At 31.7% G+C, this 18,358-nt stretch overlaps 1 protein-coding gene across 1 annotated transcript; it reads left to right on the plus strand.

The window, feature by feature from the left end:
• Positions 1-4,162: 4,162 nt before the first annotated feature.
• On the plus strand, positions 4,163-18,055 carry LOC142335078 (uncharacterized). Its single transcript, XM_075383417.1, has 5 exons — positions 4,163-4,484; positions 12,118-12,419; positions 16,717-16,918; positions 17,186-17,366; positions 17,724-18,055. The coding sequence occupies exons 1-5, from the start codon at positions 4,331-4,333 to the stop codon at positions 18,043-18,045; spliced, it is 1,161 nt and encodes a 386-aa protein (XP_075239532.1). The 5' UTR covers positions 4,163-4,330; the 3' UTR covers positions 18,046-18,055.
• The last annotated feature ends 303 nt before the right edge of the window (positions 18,056-18,358 follow it).

Raw genomic sequence — 18,358 nt, forward strand, 5'->3', positions numbered from 1 at the left:
ATATATATATATATATATATATATATATATATATATATATATATATATATAATCTAATTGAAAGCCTGAGCGTTTCCATATTCTTCAAGTAGACTGATTGCAAGAATTTTTCATTCTTCTAACTGTTTTACATAAGCAAGCAACCAAAAACTCTTTGTTTATTATCATAATTTTTGCATGAGGCTGCAAATGATGCAGCTTTTAAGAAGACGGTTTATTTTTGCGCCATCCTCATAAAGTTTTCTTAACGTGCCTAAACAACATAATTCATACATATATTAGTCAAACATATAAAAATATAATAAACTTACTCAATTCTGATGCCTGAAAAGCAAACTTCAGTTTACTTCTATGTTTTTGTTCATATTCGTAAAAATTAGTGTGTTTTGAATATTATCTAGCATAAAATTAAAAAGTCGAGAGATGATTTTTTGAGTTAAAATGACTACAACGAAATCTTTTTAATACTGAATTACGTGAGTATCGGGAAAATTTTTTAAATTTTGCAGTGCACAACTGCAATTCAGAAAAATTAGCGAATCATTGACAAGCAAACTGAAGAATAATAATGAAAATTAAGTGTTGCATGTTTATAAAAATAATTTTTTATAACTTTGATTATTTTGTCTCATAACTTTGATTATTTTGGTCTAGTCCAATGGGGAGGAACTATAAACTATGTGTTCAATTGCTTTGTAGCCAATTTTGAACAATTAAAAAAGTGACGTAGAAACACATAATTGCTATAACAAGAAATCCTGCCAAAATTAAATTGATTAATTCGAGAAATATTGGGTTTGGTTTTTCCTAGAAAAAATAAGATTTTTAGTGTTGTAAACATTGCCAGATTTACACAATATTAGTTAATTATAACAATTGTTTTTGCTCATTTACATGAAAATTTTGCAAAACATAAGTCCAAATTTTTTCGAATAATTGTTTGTACTTTTAAATTTTTTGATCACAATGAAAATAATAAACAACTAAGGCTTTTCATTTTTTGCAAACATTGGTATGATCTTTTGTAATAATATAAAACTGTTTTATTTAAATTTGGTGTCCATTTTAAAGCAAAATTGATTTTTTTCCACATAAATGCTCCAAAAATGCTATAAAGAATCTTATGAATTTGAATTCAGTTCAAATTTATCTTCCAATATATATTCAAATATAGTTAGGTGATTATTTGCCTTTTGTTGAGAGTTGTAAGAATTCCAACTCATTTCAGATTGCAGACCATTTCACTGATTCGCTCTCTTTACTTGAATGAAAAAACAATGAAGTCGTGTTTTAACATTTCAGAAAGAACCAAGAGAAATAACTTCTAAATTGGCTAAAATATTTGTTACAAAGAGAGGTTTTATTGTCTTAATTGATGTTTTTATTTTATTCAACCCATTCACTTTAATTATATTTAAATTTGCTTGAACACAGATTAAAACATTTAATTCAAAAATTCAATAATCTTGCGCGGTATTTGTTCCACTGGTAGATTCATTTGACATTGATTTACCAAATGTTTTCTAAGAGGAGAAGATTTGCAAATTGTTGCAGACTTGAGGATTCCACAAATGTTATTCACATAAACTATTTGTGAAATGAGACGATATGATTAACCAACTAGTGTAATGTGTTTTAAGAAAGAAATAAAAAAAACAAATTTTTCAAACATGAGGAATATTAAATTTTATATAAGTATCTTTTCATTGTAGTATTGATTGGCTCTAAACCATTTTTTAAATTAGTTTGCCTTGAAAAAAATCATGTGATTTGACGTTAGAAATTTCTATACAGTTAACTTTGTTTTTCGTTTAAAGTTTGTCTGAATGCAAAAGGGTTTAACGGCTGGGCCATAGCTTAATCAACAGTTGTTGTGTTTTTATTAGGTGTTCGCTTATGGCATTTCAAAGCTTAAACGACAGCAGATCAGAATCATTTGAATGAGTGCATGACTTCGTGTTGTTTTTTTTTTCAGGAATAAATGATTTTTTAATGTTTTTTATTGCCCCATTCAATTTGTTTAAAAGACTGATAAAATTAGATCTAATATTTAAAAGCTTTCAAAAAATTCTGTGTTTTGATCTCTTCTTCGTAGTTCATAAATACTTTTGTCTTAGCTTTCTCACAACCCATTGCTTACGGTTTTAAAATTAAATATAGAGAAAAATACAAAAGTAACTCAATAGACAGCTGTTATTATCAATGAATCTGACGTTCAAGTTAAAAACTGCTTCTTTTCTTTGTTCGTTTTCATTTATTATCAATAATGGCGTTGTTCTTACTTGGAGCCTCGATAACTCGGCAAAAAGCTGCATCTAATTTCTAAAATGCATAGTTTTCTTGTTTCAAGATTTACTACAATTAATCAACGAGGTCGTTGTCTTAGACAATAATTAAATTTAAATAGGAGACTGACTTCTTTTTCTTCGCTTCCTACGGCCAATGATATGCGGGTTCAAGGAAAACATCGGTCATTTGATTTTGCTGAACATGCTGATGATTTTGTTTTTTTCCAAACTGGCTGGAATTAGTGAAAGATTATATAGCATAGAAAATAACCGATTAAAATGACTGAGTTTTGGAGTCAAATTTTTTCACCGCAAATTAAAGAAATTTTTCAGAATGTTGGGAGATCCTTCTAATGATGGTTAATTTCTTTGTTGAAATAAAAAATTAAGTAGCGTTTGGTTTCTGTCCTTGTATAAAGGCAAAATTTCTGATTCAAACAAAAGATTTTAATTTTTTAATGATCAAAACTACCTGTTGAGATTAGCATTAACTGCTTTTTTGAAACTGATAATTTGCTGATGATCAATTGTTGACCACTCTTTTTGTGAAATTCAACTATTACTTATGTTGTATCATAACTTTTAAACTACTTCCATTAAAAAAAATTTCAACTGCACAAATTAGTCTATTTATGAAACTTTTTGTATGTATAAGGTGCATGATTGACAAGCCCTCAATCGATAGATTCATTCGCTGCCTGAATAAAAGTGTTTGTGTGAGGATGAGCTCTCTCCTAATTGCGACTTCATGTTGACTATAACCTGCCCACTCTTGGCTTCAATAATGGTACGACGTGGAGGTTTCAAGTTTCAAACGCAAGAAAAGTGGCCATAGTCACCAAAAAAGAGAATTCATGCTCACGAAATCAACAGACTGAAGTGTGGAGGTATAATTGAAATTGACGCTCGAGAAGAAGCTACTGTTAATGTACAGCAGAATAAAAGCCTAATGGTGCTGCGGTGCGATTACGCAGAAACCAAATTATTTTTATTAACAATCAATAGATGAGAAGGAGACTTGAATCATTTCTTTGCTGATCAATTTCTATAAGTTAATTGTTAATTTCGTTTTCTTCAAAAAATCTACATTTTCGCACTTTGAATACATGCATAATTGTTTGTTTTACACAACACCAATGGCTCCATATAAAATAGTAACCACTTGTACATGTCGAGACCTTTAAATTTGGTTTTGTCTCTTATTTCTCGGCTAGATGCAAAATTTTTTAAGGTGAGCTCTTGAAAAACGCCAGCATGTCGCTTGTAACACCTTTTTACTTGACAATTTTTGAAGCAATAATTGAAACTGTTAAAATATTAATTAAAACGCTAATCATTTCTTATTGTTTAGAAATATTTGATAACAATTTTTAATTTATTTCAAAACTGATGTTCATTTTGAAGCTAACTTTAAGCACAGAAGTCTTTATAGATTAATTTTGTTCACAGTAAGCGTTGAAACAAGTTAGCATTCATATTTGTAACTATTATGACTATCTTGTCAGGTAAAAAGTTATGAATTGGGTCTAAATTGGGGCTGACAGATTTCCATTCTGGGTTGGGAATCTTCACCAGGTAGGGTGCAATTAGTGCCCGATGACGATGAACATAATGGGTTTGGGGCAGAGAGCAATCACAGGTGAATAGGGCTTGATTAGAGCCCAATTGAGATGCTAATTCAATCAGTGATTTCATTGGACGAGAGGCAACCCCTTCCCTACTTTTGGATGGATAATTCCCCCCACAAATCCCAGCTCTTTCCTCCCTAACCAGCTCCGTATCTCTCTACACGTACATAACTTCCCTTGCTTATATCCTACAGAGCTAAGAAGGGAATTTAAATCAAATCATTGTCGACTATTTCCCTGAGCGAATAAGCACAACTCTTATTTATATATTTACGAAAAAAAAGTTTTTTTTCCAGTTTTGATCTAAAAATCAAAGAAACTTTGCAACAACACCTTTTTGAGGTCTGAGAAAAGTAATTATTATAACAGCCATTTGGATAATATCGTTCTGTTTATAAATAATAGTTAGTAATAATGATTGACGAACTTGGATTTGCGACGTCCCTTTATAGTGCCACGGGAATGCAAGCGGCCGCTACGACCAACGGGGGTTCTCTTAATTTCCCTCCTTTGAATTGCACAACAGGCCAAATTGGGACTGCGAACGGGACTCGTAACGAAATTAGCAGTAAGTATAATTATATTAATGTTTTCTCGAAAAACTGCTTAATTTTTATTTAAGCGTACACTAATTTCATAAGGGAGCTAGCGACTGACTGTAGAAGATAGAGAGCGGAGATTTTTTAGTCTTGGTTTGAGAGAGACGTATATAGTAATTCAATTAGCCTTGTGGCTCTAATTTTATTTGGGTTTGAACTATTGGTGCCCAGGCCGACCAAGTATACCCATACATACATATACACACTTAGTATTACCACAACCCTAAAACATCCAAACCTATAATGACCCTTTGCCCCGTTTTACGCTATATATTATTTGTCATACAGTCCGAAAAATCTTAAACCCTCAAACACCCGAACCCCCCATTTTTGTATAGGGTCCGTTAACCGGAGCCCCCCGTTCTTGTACTAAACTAATTTGCTGGTATAGATATCTCAATAATCTAATAATCTTTGTATCCAGAATCTGATCTGGGGTTATTCGCAATTTAATAATACCAGAATAACTGGTGCTGCTATCCACATCGCAAATTAAGTTAGTATAATCTGATTGAGTTATTTAGTTACTAAACTGGTTTGTTAGCTCCCAGTTTATATCTGTACATTCGGGTCCAGTATTTACTAGTTGGTGCTCGAATAGCTTGGTTGCTTTTATTTTCCGGGTTTAAAAATGTCGAAAACTTCGTTAAAAACGCATCATTTTTTTCGATCACTAACTTCAGTTGACGAAGATATTTTAAGGTTGGTTTCATTTTGCAATTATTCGTTCTTACCTCAGAAACATTGCTTCAATTCAAATCAATGATGCTTTAAATTACTTTTATCTCCCTCTCCTCCCCCTCCCTTATTTTTTTTTGGATAGGGGTCCACTTTCCGACAAATTTTGGCGCAAAAATTTACTTTTTATGCAACCATTTTAATGTTTAATAATCGCTTTTGCAGAAATATTTTGAAAATTGAATTGATATATAAGAGATCATAATTAATTAGAGGTTCTAGTTTTTCACCCCTCTTTCATTTCACCCCGCAAACTTTTGACTCCTAAACCCTGAGAATTTTATTATTAATAAAACCCTGGTTATTATATAACCCTGGTTAATATAACCCTGGTTATTATTTCCTTAACTATTTGCCCTATTCATAGTTATCCCTTGTTTTGAATGTCACTTGTACCCTTTACACAAAGAGTTAAAGTTTGGGTGAAATGACAGAGGGTCGAAATGAGAGGGAGTCATATTTACACTGAATATTTAATCCATGAATTAATGGGAAATTTCTTTTAAAATTTGAATTGATACATAATACAAAAAAAATAACTAACAATATTTACAACGTATTTAATCTAATAAATCTGCTCATACAAAACGAACTGTTTTGATCAGAGTATAAAGCAAAGATTAATAAGATTAAAACAGTTGTTTGAAATAAAAATTTACCTTTTATTTGATCAATAAGTTAACTTAAGTTAACATTCATTAGACAAATTTCACTAGTCATTTTTCCCAACATCTCTGCTTATTTTCAATGATCGACGACGTCTCTAAGTTTCCATTTCTGTCATTTTCGAGCTGGCCAGGAAACTTTCCCGATTTTTTTCGAGAACTTGTACTTTTTCCGCCTGACATAACTTTCCTTTTTTGCCCTTGATCCCCCCGTAATATTTGCCGACATAATGCAAAACAATGAATAAAATACAAACAATCATAATTTGGACACTTAAGGAAGTTATGAATTGTAACTGGTCGTTATTAAGCGTTTCAGATTTGTCGTCGGATAGAAATGAAATCTGGCAGAGAATTCCAATTCCATAAAGTAAAATTAACACCAAAATTGGTGTAAGCGGATTGAAAATTACTAAACAATTGTAAACAAACAAAATTCCGACCAGCAAAGCGAAGTTCAAAATTGTAACAATTGTTTCAAATTTAAATAGAGACTCTATAAGTGCGTCACCGAAAACTTCAGGAAAGTATACGACAAAATTCGAAGGTAAGGAAAACAAATCTTTCAGAAAATTGATAATAAAGTTTACAAAATGTAATGTTGTCATTGGAAAGCCCAAAAAAGTGTAAAATTCGCAAAATTGCTCAAAAATTGAAGAATTTTGTTTGCTTATTTCGTAAATAACGCAGTAAATAGCTGTAATACAAAACGGTACATAAGCGACCAATTTTTGTACAAGGTTATTGTCAACAATATTTAGTTCGCTTCTGGGCTTTGACTCGAAAAATAGCCCTCCAATAATAATAGTCAAATTGATAACAACTATGAAAGACATAAGGGAATGTAGTACAATTTTTTGAATCGGGTTCATTTTGTAAGATTTCTCGAATAAATTGCAAATGATACGAACGAAATTGAAAATCGTGCAGTAAAATGAGTAGACAGGTAAAAGTTATAAACAAATAATGGTGGTTTGTTATAAAGTTATTTACTCTTAACAAAGTTATATGACAGAACTATTCAACAAATGCTCACTTATTTAAATTTTGTAAACTTTATAAACCTTATAATCGCAATTAGTTATTATACAGTTAAAATGTCGCTTGTTCACCGTAACTATACTGAACTTAATATCCCCATATTTTTGCCGTTAAATTCATGCAACTAATTGAACATAAAAACGCATTAAATGAAAATTACTTAACTAGAGGTATAGTTGCGCATTTAGCTAGAGAAAAACATGAACAATTTCCGGCAATAATTTTCAGACAGCGGAGTATATATTATCACAGTCTAGACAATATTAAGTGATACAAATTAAAATTCATCTCTTCTTTTTACTTGAAGGGAGAAAAAATGGTGATTATTTCCCGACTGTCTCGGAAAAAATGGGAAAAAATCCGACTTGAAGAGAGGAAAAACCCTTGAACGGTCTAACTTCAAATTTTTGAAATCTTTTTAGTTTTTTTGTCTCTATTATTAATATTTTTAAGCAATTTACGGTCTGATAATGTATAAAAAACAACTATGCGTCTTATTATTTTTTCACCATTTGCAACTGAAGTGAATGGTAACAAATGTTTTTGTGAAAATTTTTTATTGTTTACCATCTTTGTTTACATTATAGAGCATTGTTTGTTTGAGCATTTTCCAATTTTGCGTGAAAAATATACACAAATGCTTTAAAATTTAAAATGCTTTAGAAATTATTTGTATAGTAAATTTCTTCTGTGTGATGAAAAATTCTTTTATAATTGTTTGCTAATCTAACGACAGATTTTTCAACAACACTTCGCTGAGAAAAACACGGAGAAAAAATGTTTTTTAAATTAATTTAGTTCAATGATTCGAGTTTAAATTTTGCTAAATTTTAATATTTAAAGAACAAATTTGGCACAAAACGCCAGTCATAAAAATCAGAGAAATTCAGAGCTGAATCAGAAAACTTTGTGAATTTCAGGAAAATATCAGTACTGGTTCAGACCAAGCAGATTTGTTTTGTTTTTAAGCAATGAAAAAAAAGTAATTAAAAGCAGTTTTTGAGAGGTTTTTAGATTTTTTTTCGAAAAAAAAAGTAAGAAAAAACCAGTTATCAAAGAAACGGTATAAAAACGGACCAAATGTTGTATACCAGCAAGCACGTTTTAAAATTGAGCTGAGTTTCTGTAAAACGTTTTTTCAATAACTCCTCAATTAGTAAGTGGAGTGAACCAAAATGATTTTATATTATATTATTTTATCTTTCGTCATAGATTGTGAGAAAATTCAATCCTAAATTTGACGTAAACGCAGCGATCTGGCTTTGCTATGTATATTTTGTATGTAGTCCAACCCCAACCCCCCCCCCCCCCCCCCTCCTCGCCCCTGATTTGCTCAAAATATACAAAACATGACTTGTCTCGTGTTATTGATATGTATTTGTAATAGACTAAACCAGCGGTTGATAACTTAAAATTTAAAATATTATAAACGTTTAAAGTGTAATATAGTAAAACCTTTAAGATGTAAAATATTAATAACGTTTAAAATGTTCATAAGAATAGTTTGAGTTTGTTCTCGCGTTGAAACTGGCAACCTTGGTCTAACTTTATCGCTTGTTGTTTGTTCTCAATGTTTAAAGACGTGTTTGCAATACCTATGAATCAAGAATCAATAGTAGATTAACGGCAATTCTGACCGTCTTTGCTTGTTTAAATTGATTAAATCTTGACTAAATCAAAGACAAATCATAACAATTCATAACAAAGCTGTCCGATTGCTATGATTCAAATATAGCTTAAAATTACCGATTAATTAATATAGTCAAGTTTTTCAAAACATTTCCCCCTTTGGTAACATAGGAAAATTATCTGCCCACTCTCCCAGAAAATTTAGAAACATGCTCAGAATTTTAAAGATGGATTTTTTTTCATTGAGATCTGAATTTTTTCTTATAATTGATTTCTAATTTCATAAGACGTTTTAGCCCAGTTTTGGATACTATTAAGCCATCAAAAAAGTGCCTGATGTTACATAATTGTATCTTTGCGAATTTAAAAACTGCCAATTATAGAACTATGTTTAATCAAGGACCAGTTAAGAAATGGTACTCAATTAAGGCGACAGTGGAACCACATTCATGGCTATGCTTCTTAGGCACTGTGGGATATAAGACGTAAATGGTGGACCCTTTCGGTTTCGGAAAACGGTTTCGGAAAAACCCTACTGAAATTAACCTGTGTTTGGTCATGCTTCACGGGCCATAGTCATGCCTTTAATGGCCCGTGGGACTTGATATGAAAAAATCACTCTCGGATTGGGCAAAAAAATCACCCACTTGAAAACTATCAGAGAATATCCCCCTTTTGCACGTTTCACATACTTCCAATTAATCGCACAAATAGAAAAAGCGATTCTATTTGTACTATGTGTGTTATATCAAATATGTCTTTCAACGACAAAAAAAATCGACCAAGAGGAGAATTGAATAATTAGAAAAATTCCTCCTTCTTAACAATATATAATTTATTTGAAAATTTTGCAGACGGTAAAAGAATTTCTGTAACGACTAAAAAAAATAGCACAGGAGTTTTTTTACCCTACAATTCACGAGGCCTAATGATGGTGTAAGGGGTTACTTCAAAAAATGAATGACAAAAAAATGAAAAAAAGTTTAAAATTCCGTTGTAGAATACGGCAGATGGGGTTTTCTAAGTGTGTTCTAAACTTTCCTTATGTTCACTTTCTATATTTACATGAAGGTTTTACTTTTTTTGTTTTTATCAAGCTACAAAAGTGCCCCCCGATATTACACAAGGCGTTTTAAAACTTTGTTGCAGTGATTATGACACTTATGAAGGAATCATCAACAACAAACAATTCGTCAGTGGAAAAGTAGAAATTTTCAAATTCTTTAAAAACATTTTTTAATCCAAAGTGAACAATTTATTTTTTTCTCAAATATATTTTGTTCCACAAAGTTGGGCAATTAAATACAAAAGCAGGATGAGTAAGATGAATACGAATTTTCAGAAATTGTGAGCAAAATATAAATGGAATAAAAAACCTTGCAAAACCATAACGTTCTAAATTGCCAAAAATATGCTCAAATAACAAATTGAGATCAAATAACAAAATAAAAGCATTCCAAATGCATTCCAATATGCTTGCAAACCGTTTGTAAACATCTTATAATCACTTAGATTTTAGCAATTTTCGAACATTTTGCTTTCAAATTTTTTCTTTTTAGATACTGCTGTTATTGTCAAGCATTTTCCTGTATGTTAAATGTAGACTTCTGAAACAATCAATGATAAAAATTTCAAAATGGCGCTTTTAGTTTTTTTTTGTTGAATGGAATTATGTAATCTATTAAGTAGTCTACACAAATTTCTCAAAAAGCGTTAGAATTTTCTGTCTGAGATAATAAATAAACAAAACCCTTTGTTGTTTTGCATAAACAAAAACAAAACGACTGATTATAAAAGCACTTTGTTTAGATTTGAAATCTGTTACCAACTTTTTTTGAGAATCTTCAAATACTGAAGGTTATTGTGCGTGAATAGTAATGTATGGTAGCACTATATAAAATAATATGTAACACTACTAATAATAACTAAACTAAATATAACCAAGTATTGACCGATCGAAAGAGATTACGAGACGTTCGAATTCAGTATGTTCAATATTTTGTTTTGCTAACTAACTATTAACAGTTGTGATCAATCCATGCAACATGAATAATTTATCACAAAATATTTTTGATAAGTATAACCAACAATAACTACTCACTTTGATAATCTAATCTCATAATCAGAGACTGTGAAAATTGACTTCAGTTTTGTAATCATAATTGTTTTTTTTTAATAAAAAGTCTTTTACATTTGATACTATACAAAAATTCGAACAAAATTTGTGGACATTTCTAAAAAAACAACAGTAATGATTTTATTCTGTTCTGTTGACATACCACCCCCCCCCCCCCCCCTACTTACGCCCTAACTATTCTATTTTTTTGTTGACCCCCCCCCCCCCGATCAACCCCTTGAATTGTATTGAACCCTTAATTTTTTAAAAAAATATATCTTGACTATCTTTTTTATAACATGAACCACGTTATAAGCAAGCTGAAATTTGCAATTTCTTCAAAACTGGCTGTTTTTTTAATAATCTGCACGTAAGACTATAGTTATAAATGAAATTGGTTAGCATAACTTAAGCTCCCATGGAGATAACTGTTTAAATGCAGTTCAAAATAGAAACAGAAAATAAACGGAAACAACCAACTTATAACTTCAAATAGTGTAATCAAGTATTTAACCATTCAGTGACAAACTAGGTTAGGAATATATAACTATGTTATAACTAAGTAAACTAGAGCAACCATAAGTTACACAAAGTAGGGAAAAGTTCAAACACAGGGAAAACTTTTCCACCGTTATCCATCTATATACCTATATTGATAAGTTTTCATTTATACACCAAATCAAAACCCAATTTCAGGCATAGTTAGATTAAATGTGGTTAAAACGAGCTACTATTACAGTCTTTGAAGTATTTTCAAAACGCGTTTATCATGGAACATGTAAATTTATAACAGCAATTTGGATCGCTTAAAAGGAAGTTCAAAATACTGCCCAAATTCAAAACCATAAACTTTGATCTGAAAGTCCACATTTCTGATGATAATTTTCAGGACATATGGGAAATTTTAAATCTTATGGATCAAAATTGATGGACATTTGAAATACTGTGCTTTTAAGAATGAAAAAATCATAATTCAGCACTTTTCCTTCCTTGCTTGGTGACTTTAAATGCAGTTTAATTGATTCCACAATTCAAAATGTAGAAATTTACCTAAAATTATAACTTTGTCGAAGTTTAAAGACAGTTTAAGGCAGAAATTCGTCAGACAATTCTTAAGATAAATTTGATTTCTTTATAAAAAAAGAGGAGTTGAATTAATATAAAGGAAAACTCAAACAAATTTCAAATTAACCTTTAAAATTGAGCAGTCTTTTGTACCGTGTGGGACAAAAAAAATAATTTTTTTTCTCAAAAAAGCTAAATAATACAAAAAAATTCAAACCAAAATTTTTAGAAATAATTTTTGTGACAAAAATTTCATCACAACGTACTTAATTGAAAAAAGTCATATAAAAGGTTCCCTTGTCTATTTATTTAAAGTTTGTTTAATTATTTTGTTGTTGTTTACTTTAGGTCCCCTCGGAGACTTAGTTGGAAATGTTCAAAACGCATACAGCAAGCATTCCTCCCCTCAGAAGATCAAAAGTGAGTTAAGTTCGGGGGGTTGTGGGGGTCCGGTGACGCCAGATGGTTCTAGCGGAGGAGGACTCGGTTCCGGGGGAGGTCCGACACCCGCGAGGCGCCGGCATCGGACCACGTTTACCCAGGACCAGTTGAATGAACTGGAAGCGGCGTTTTCCAAGAGTCACTATCCGGATATTTATGTTCGAGAAGAACTCGCCAGAATTACAAAACTGAATGAAGCTAGAATACAGGTGAGGGTTGCAAATAAATTACTATGAATTTAATGGTGTCAGGACAATTTACCCAAAGTCATCATACCCACCCTATCATTTTCAGAACGGCTATTTAGCTTACTATATTAAAAAATGGCCCGTGGAAGTTGATATGAAACTGTCACAACCAAATATGGGGTTATTTGGTCCACATAAGTACTTTCAAACATCCTGATAATTTTTGGTCAAATTATTGAACGAAAAGAAAAATGACATAGGGTATAATGGCATTCTGTATAAAGGCATTGGGTAAATTTGAAATGGGTAAATTGTCACGTTACCGATTTTAATGAATCTCTTCTTGGTCCGATCGTGGTGAATATTTATATGAAAGACAATATGACAAATTTGTAACAAAGTCGTCATCAAAAATATTGTCTTTAAAACATGTGAAATAATTACTTCAGCTCTCATTCATGTCAGCACACATTGGTTTACTGAAATAATTTTTTAAAGATATTTTTTATTTATTATAAAAAACAATTTATTATAACCGCTTACCTGTCTCATTAGGTAGCCAACCATTATTGCTATGTCTTTTTTTCAATTGAGGTCATGTTTTTTTCTATGTAATATTCAAATAAACGGCTAGAATTTCAATTTTCTCATAAATTTGTTATCGGTAGATGTTAGTTAAGTTAGGTCATTTTAACTCAATCTTTGATTGGACATTTTTCTCCATTCGTTATTGAAGTAAGTTTTTTAAGATATAAAATATCAGCAGCAAAAATGGTGCGCCAAAAATTTCACATTAAAAAAAACTTTTCTGAAATATCTTAGAAGAAATGATCTCAAATGTTTTTTGATCTAACGGGCGAAAGAGAAAATTTTTCAAGGTACCGAAAAACAATCTATGACGTCACATTTTAAATACTGGAAAAGCACTTTATCTATTACCCTCTTAACAATAAATCAATCGATTTAATTCATCAATCATATCACATTTTACAACATTTTGACAATTTGAAATAAAAGGACAAAAGATTTGCAAAATTTGCAAATCGGCCAAAAATTTGCCCTGCCTTAAATGTCAAAAGTTCCAGGCGCGCCCGAATTCCAACGCCCAAAATTGTTCAGTTATTTTATCAGTAAAATAATTTTTGCAACTTTTGTTAAAACTTTCCTTTTCAGCTTTTGAATCGTTTGCAAGTTAGTCTTTTGTTGGGTAAATTGAGCAATTCAAGTTATCTATCTATCTTTTTGTATCTATGTAAGATAGCAGATGTCTGACTTTAAATGCCGCTTCATTTTATTCAACTCTCAAGGGTGATGAAATCTTAAGTTCACTTTTGAACAGATTTCGAACAGATATCATAACCAGGGCTTTCCCGCAAATTTGAGGAAGTTCAATTTTTGGGGAGTTATTTCTGGAAATTTCAGGAAATTTTGTTATAACTATGATTAAAAATCAGATCCAGCGAAACATTTTACACCACTTCAAGAAAAATTCTCAAAAAAAAATTATGAACGCTAATAGTGTCAACTTACAAAATATTTCACAGAAAATTTTAGTAAAAAAAAGAACACTGCACTTCTCCTAATATCTGTAAATGTTTCAGTCATAGTAAACTCAAAATAATTTAGTCTTATCTGTAAATTATTTTTCATTGCAATTATAGATATTATAGATAATAGTAATTATTCCGCTCCAATTTTTCCTTAATTTTTCTTGAATTTTTATCAAGAATATTTTCGGGCAAACTTGACATTGACGCTGCTCAGCTGGAAATGTCAACTGATAAAATTTGCCCATTTGGGGGGCATTTTTCCTCCAGTAATTTTTCCTTAACAATTTTCTTCCTCCATTTGTTTTCCTTAAAAAGTTCCCCAAAATTTCGACACTGGCCAAGCCGTGAGTGCATTAACGCGTTACGCAGTACAAAAGACTGGATCGGGGCTAATTCAGGGGTGGGTTGGGGTTTGTTCAGGGGGTAGTGGGGTGGGTAGGAGAGAGAGGCGGGGGTGGGGGTATTGGTGCGTAGTGATTTGAGAGGGGTTGTTTATTCATTCCCATTCCAGCGGGGGTGAGGGTTGTTTGAATGGGTCTAATTGGGTAGTCGTTAATTGGACATGACAGGCGGTTACTATGGAATGCATTACTGGCTATTAGTGTTCCTAAATGTCCACATTTAGCAGTGAGCAGGGATAAAAATAAGGAAAAATTGTGAAAAGAATTAATATCGCCACGATTTTCGTTATTTTTTTTGGAAAAAGATTTCAAATTTCTTCATGATTAGAGTGAGAGTTCTAATAAGGTAAACAATAGTATGAGCAAAAGCACAATAATGTGCACAGAAATAACGCCTGAGTGATATCTGTTAATTGTTATAAAAAATTTATTTAATAAAAGAGGGATATAATATTTTTTTTCATTATTGGCTTGAAAAATTGAACTAGTAAGAGATTTCTATAAGTAATAGTTAAGGAGTATCGCAAAGCATCATAATTTTTTAATTAAATACATTAGATAAATTTTAAAAAAACTTAGTACTTGAACAGGAATTTTTAATGAAAAAAAAAAACATTGTAATCGGTTAGTCAAATAATGGACAAGTGATTGTTTTAGGAAAATTTTGGGTGAACCTTTTTTTGATTTGGCAAAAAAAATCTTTTCTGAGGAAATTAAATTATCTGGTCATGACGCACAGATTTAATCAAATACAGGTATAGTTTTTTTAATTTGAATAATTAATTTTTGATATTATTTGTTAAGTGAGAAATAAACTAGAAAACCAATTATGACTTCAATTAGATTGAAGCGTCTCCATAAATATGAGCGTTCTATTTTTTGAGTCTTTTAATAGCCACGAGGGTTTTTCCCGAATAGAAAGGTGGGAAAAAGTGAGATATTTTATAGCTGATTTAACCCGTTCTGAAAATCTTGTTTTGCAGTTCTACTTGTCTCTTGTCTCTCTGCAGGCGATCATTAATATAGTAAGATACTAAGGCAGAATCAAGTATAAAAAGTACAAATTCTCATATCGTTTCATTAACTTCGCTGTTAGTCTTTAAAACAGTTCCCAACGTACGTGAACAAATTGGATTTTCATCTCGCGACGAAACGGACATTTTCTGTTTTATCAAAGTTTTTTCGCTAACTTGAAACTTCGAGTGTTGATTTCACGTGGTGATGTGAATATTTTAGCAATTTTTATTTGAAAAATCTTATTTTCGGCTTTGTTTCCTTTTCCCTTTGTGATGAAAACGTTCGCTTTCCTTATCATGTGTATATTGATTTGAATAAAATAGTGAGAAATGGAAAATTCCATTGCAATTGAAATTTATTTATACAATTACAATTATGAAGGTGTAAAATTATCATTTTCACATTTTTGAAGGTCCGTAATCTAAGGGGGGGGGGTTGCAGTGTCTTGGTATTATGTATATACTTCAGATCATAATTAATTCTTACATATTTTTCAACGTCAATTTTATTTTCCCAATTTTTTTTTATTGGTCTTATTCCAAAATTCATTCACATAAACTTTTCATGTTCATTAACAAATTGCCGCTTTTACAAATTGAGTGAAATAATTATATTGCCGATAACAAAGGAAATAGTTATAATAACCACAAGTTAAAACCGTCTCTAGTTATGTAATATAGTGGCATGTAATTTAGGATGAATTAAATTAGGATGTCAATCAAAGAAAAAGAAGAACGGCTTCAATGGAATTTTTTTTGCCGTATGAGATGAGAAGTTTATGAGAATACCTTTCAGTAAAAAGATATCAGTCAACGTTTTGTGGTATCCTGTCCATTATGAAACTTGTTTTGATAATTTATAACCAATTTCTCCTTCAAAGCTGTGAAAAATTAGGTTTAAATGCAGGCTAAATCTTTGATAAATTGCAGTCAAATATTTTGCTATCACTGATAGCAAATTATTTGACTAGAGATTGTATTTGACTTTGATTTTCATGTAAAATTTTATTAGGAATTGTATTTGTCTAGAAATCAATGTTTTTGTCTGCATTTATTATACCTAAGTTTTTCGATTTGCTTATTTTTCGCAAAATTTTTAAAATTTTGATCAAATTTTATCATAATTTTTAAAACAAAAAATTAGGGAGCATATTAGGCAAACATTAGTTCGATGTATATTGAATATCTCGCGAGTAATTATTTTAAATTTATTGTTCGCTAAATTTATGGTTACCCTAAATTCCTTCCTATTATTTTCCACTATTTTTTCCTCAAATTTATTCCTCAAATTTTTACTCATTCATACCAATTTTCTATTGATTTTCGTTCTCATTTTTTCTTGATATTCCAGGTATGGTTTCAAAACAGACGTGCCAAATACAGAAAACAAGAGAAACAATTAACCAAAGCAGCCTTCGTGAGTCCCCCCTCGGTGGTTGGGGTGGGGGTGGGAGTGGGGGGCACCCCATTTGGGCCTGCAGGTCCCTGCAACCAGATGATGAGGAATATTTATCAACAGGCCACAAACACAGCCGCTGTAGCCAGAACTGCAGGTAAGAAATTTCGAGACTAATTTTTGTAATTAATAAATTTGAAAATAAGCTTTATTAATAATTTGCCAATCTTTTAATCCAAAGTTTATTAATAATTCGCCCATTTTTAAAATAAGTTTATTAATAATTTGCCTATTTTTTAATCTGAAGTTTTATATTAATTTACCCATTTTTTAAACCAGAGTTTAATAAGTTGCCTATTTTTTTAAATCAAAACTATAATAATAATAATCTGCCCATTTTTAAACCAGAGTTTCATTATTTTAGGTTTCCCTGGGAACCCAATGCCAGGACCCTTCCAGTACCAGCCGCCTCCCATGTTGACCCCGATCACATCCCAGACGACGCCAGTGGGTGGAGTAGGTGGAGCAGGGGGCGGAGTTCCACTTACAAACAGCACAAACAACACAAACCACCTATCAACTAGTCCGTGCAACATGTCAAATAGGTCAGTTGATGCTCAAGATTTAAAAAAAATTGCAGGAATTTTGTCTCTACTGAGTGTCATTTTGGTTAAAGTTATTTTTTTTTCATCAGAAATTGAGTGATGCTTGCGTAAATTAAGCCAATGAAACTTAGAGCTCAATAAAACTGTAAATATTGAAAGCAAAAAAAAATATTACCAGAAGACTGTTTTCATTATTTTCGTTCATTTTGGAAATTTCAGTTAAATTTTTGAATTTTAACAATCTAAATTTCATTTGACATTGTTGCCATTATCTAAGCTATTCAATTTTGAGATAATAGTAGTCAAATTGTTAATTTAAGTAATTTATTATAACTGATTATCTTTTTTTGATCACAGGTACTCAATGTCCGCAACCGGTGCCCCCGTGTCAACCATCTACAACCCGGGTTCTATGACTTCCCCCTTCTCCCTACCCGGAAACCCACTTGGAATTGCCCCCGCCAGTTCCATGCTTAACCCCATGGGCCACCCGGGCCATCCGCACCCAATGGGACCCGACTTGACGGGCGCAGCCGGAGTCGTTCCGACAACCCCCGACGACTGGTACTCGAAAAGTTTGTCGGCTTTCAAGATGAGTCATGTTGCTGCCGCAGCTGTCGGAAGTACCTCGCCCCAAAGCGCCCACGCCCACTTACAACACACAGCTTTGATGTATTAAACTGCTGAAAGATTCGGACGTTTTCCGTATTAATTCGGTAACATAGTATGTAGTTTTGAAATCAGAGAATAATTGGTAAATAATAAACAACTTAACAAACCGGGTGGAGGGTTTTTTCGAAACGTAATGGAAGCATTGAGCTGAAATGCGCTGAATTTTGACATCATATCAGCGCTGTCAGCACATATTTCATCAAATAGATACGCAGAAATAATTCAGTACTGAATCATCTCTGAATTAGGCAAATCAGAACTGAATGATCGAAATGAATTATTGCCGCAAAATTTGCCATTTTGCGTTTTTTCGTGATCAT

The sequence above is a fragment of the Convolutriloba macropyga genome, chromosome 2 (assembly GCF_964194025.1).
Source record: "Convolutriloba macropyga chromosome 2, txConMacr16.3, whole genome shotgun sequence".
NCBI lineage: Eukaryota > Metazoa > Xenacoelomorpha > Acoela > Convolutidae > Convolutriloba > Convolutriloba macropyga.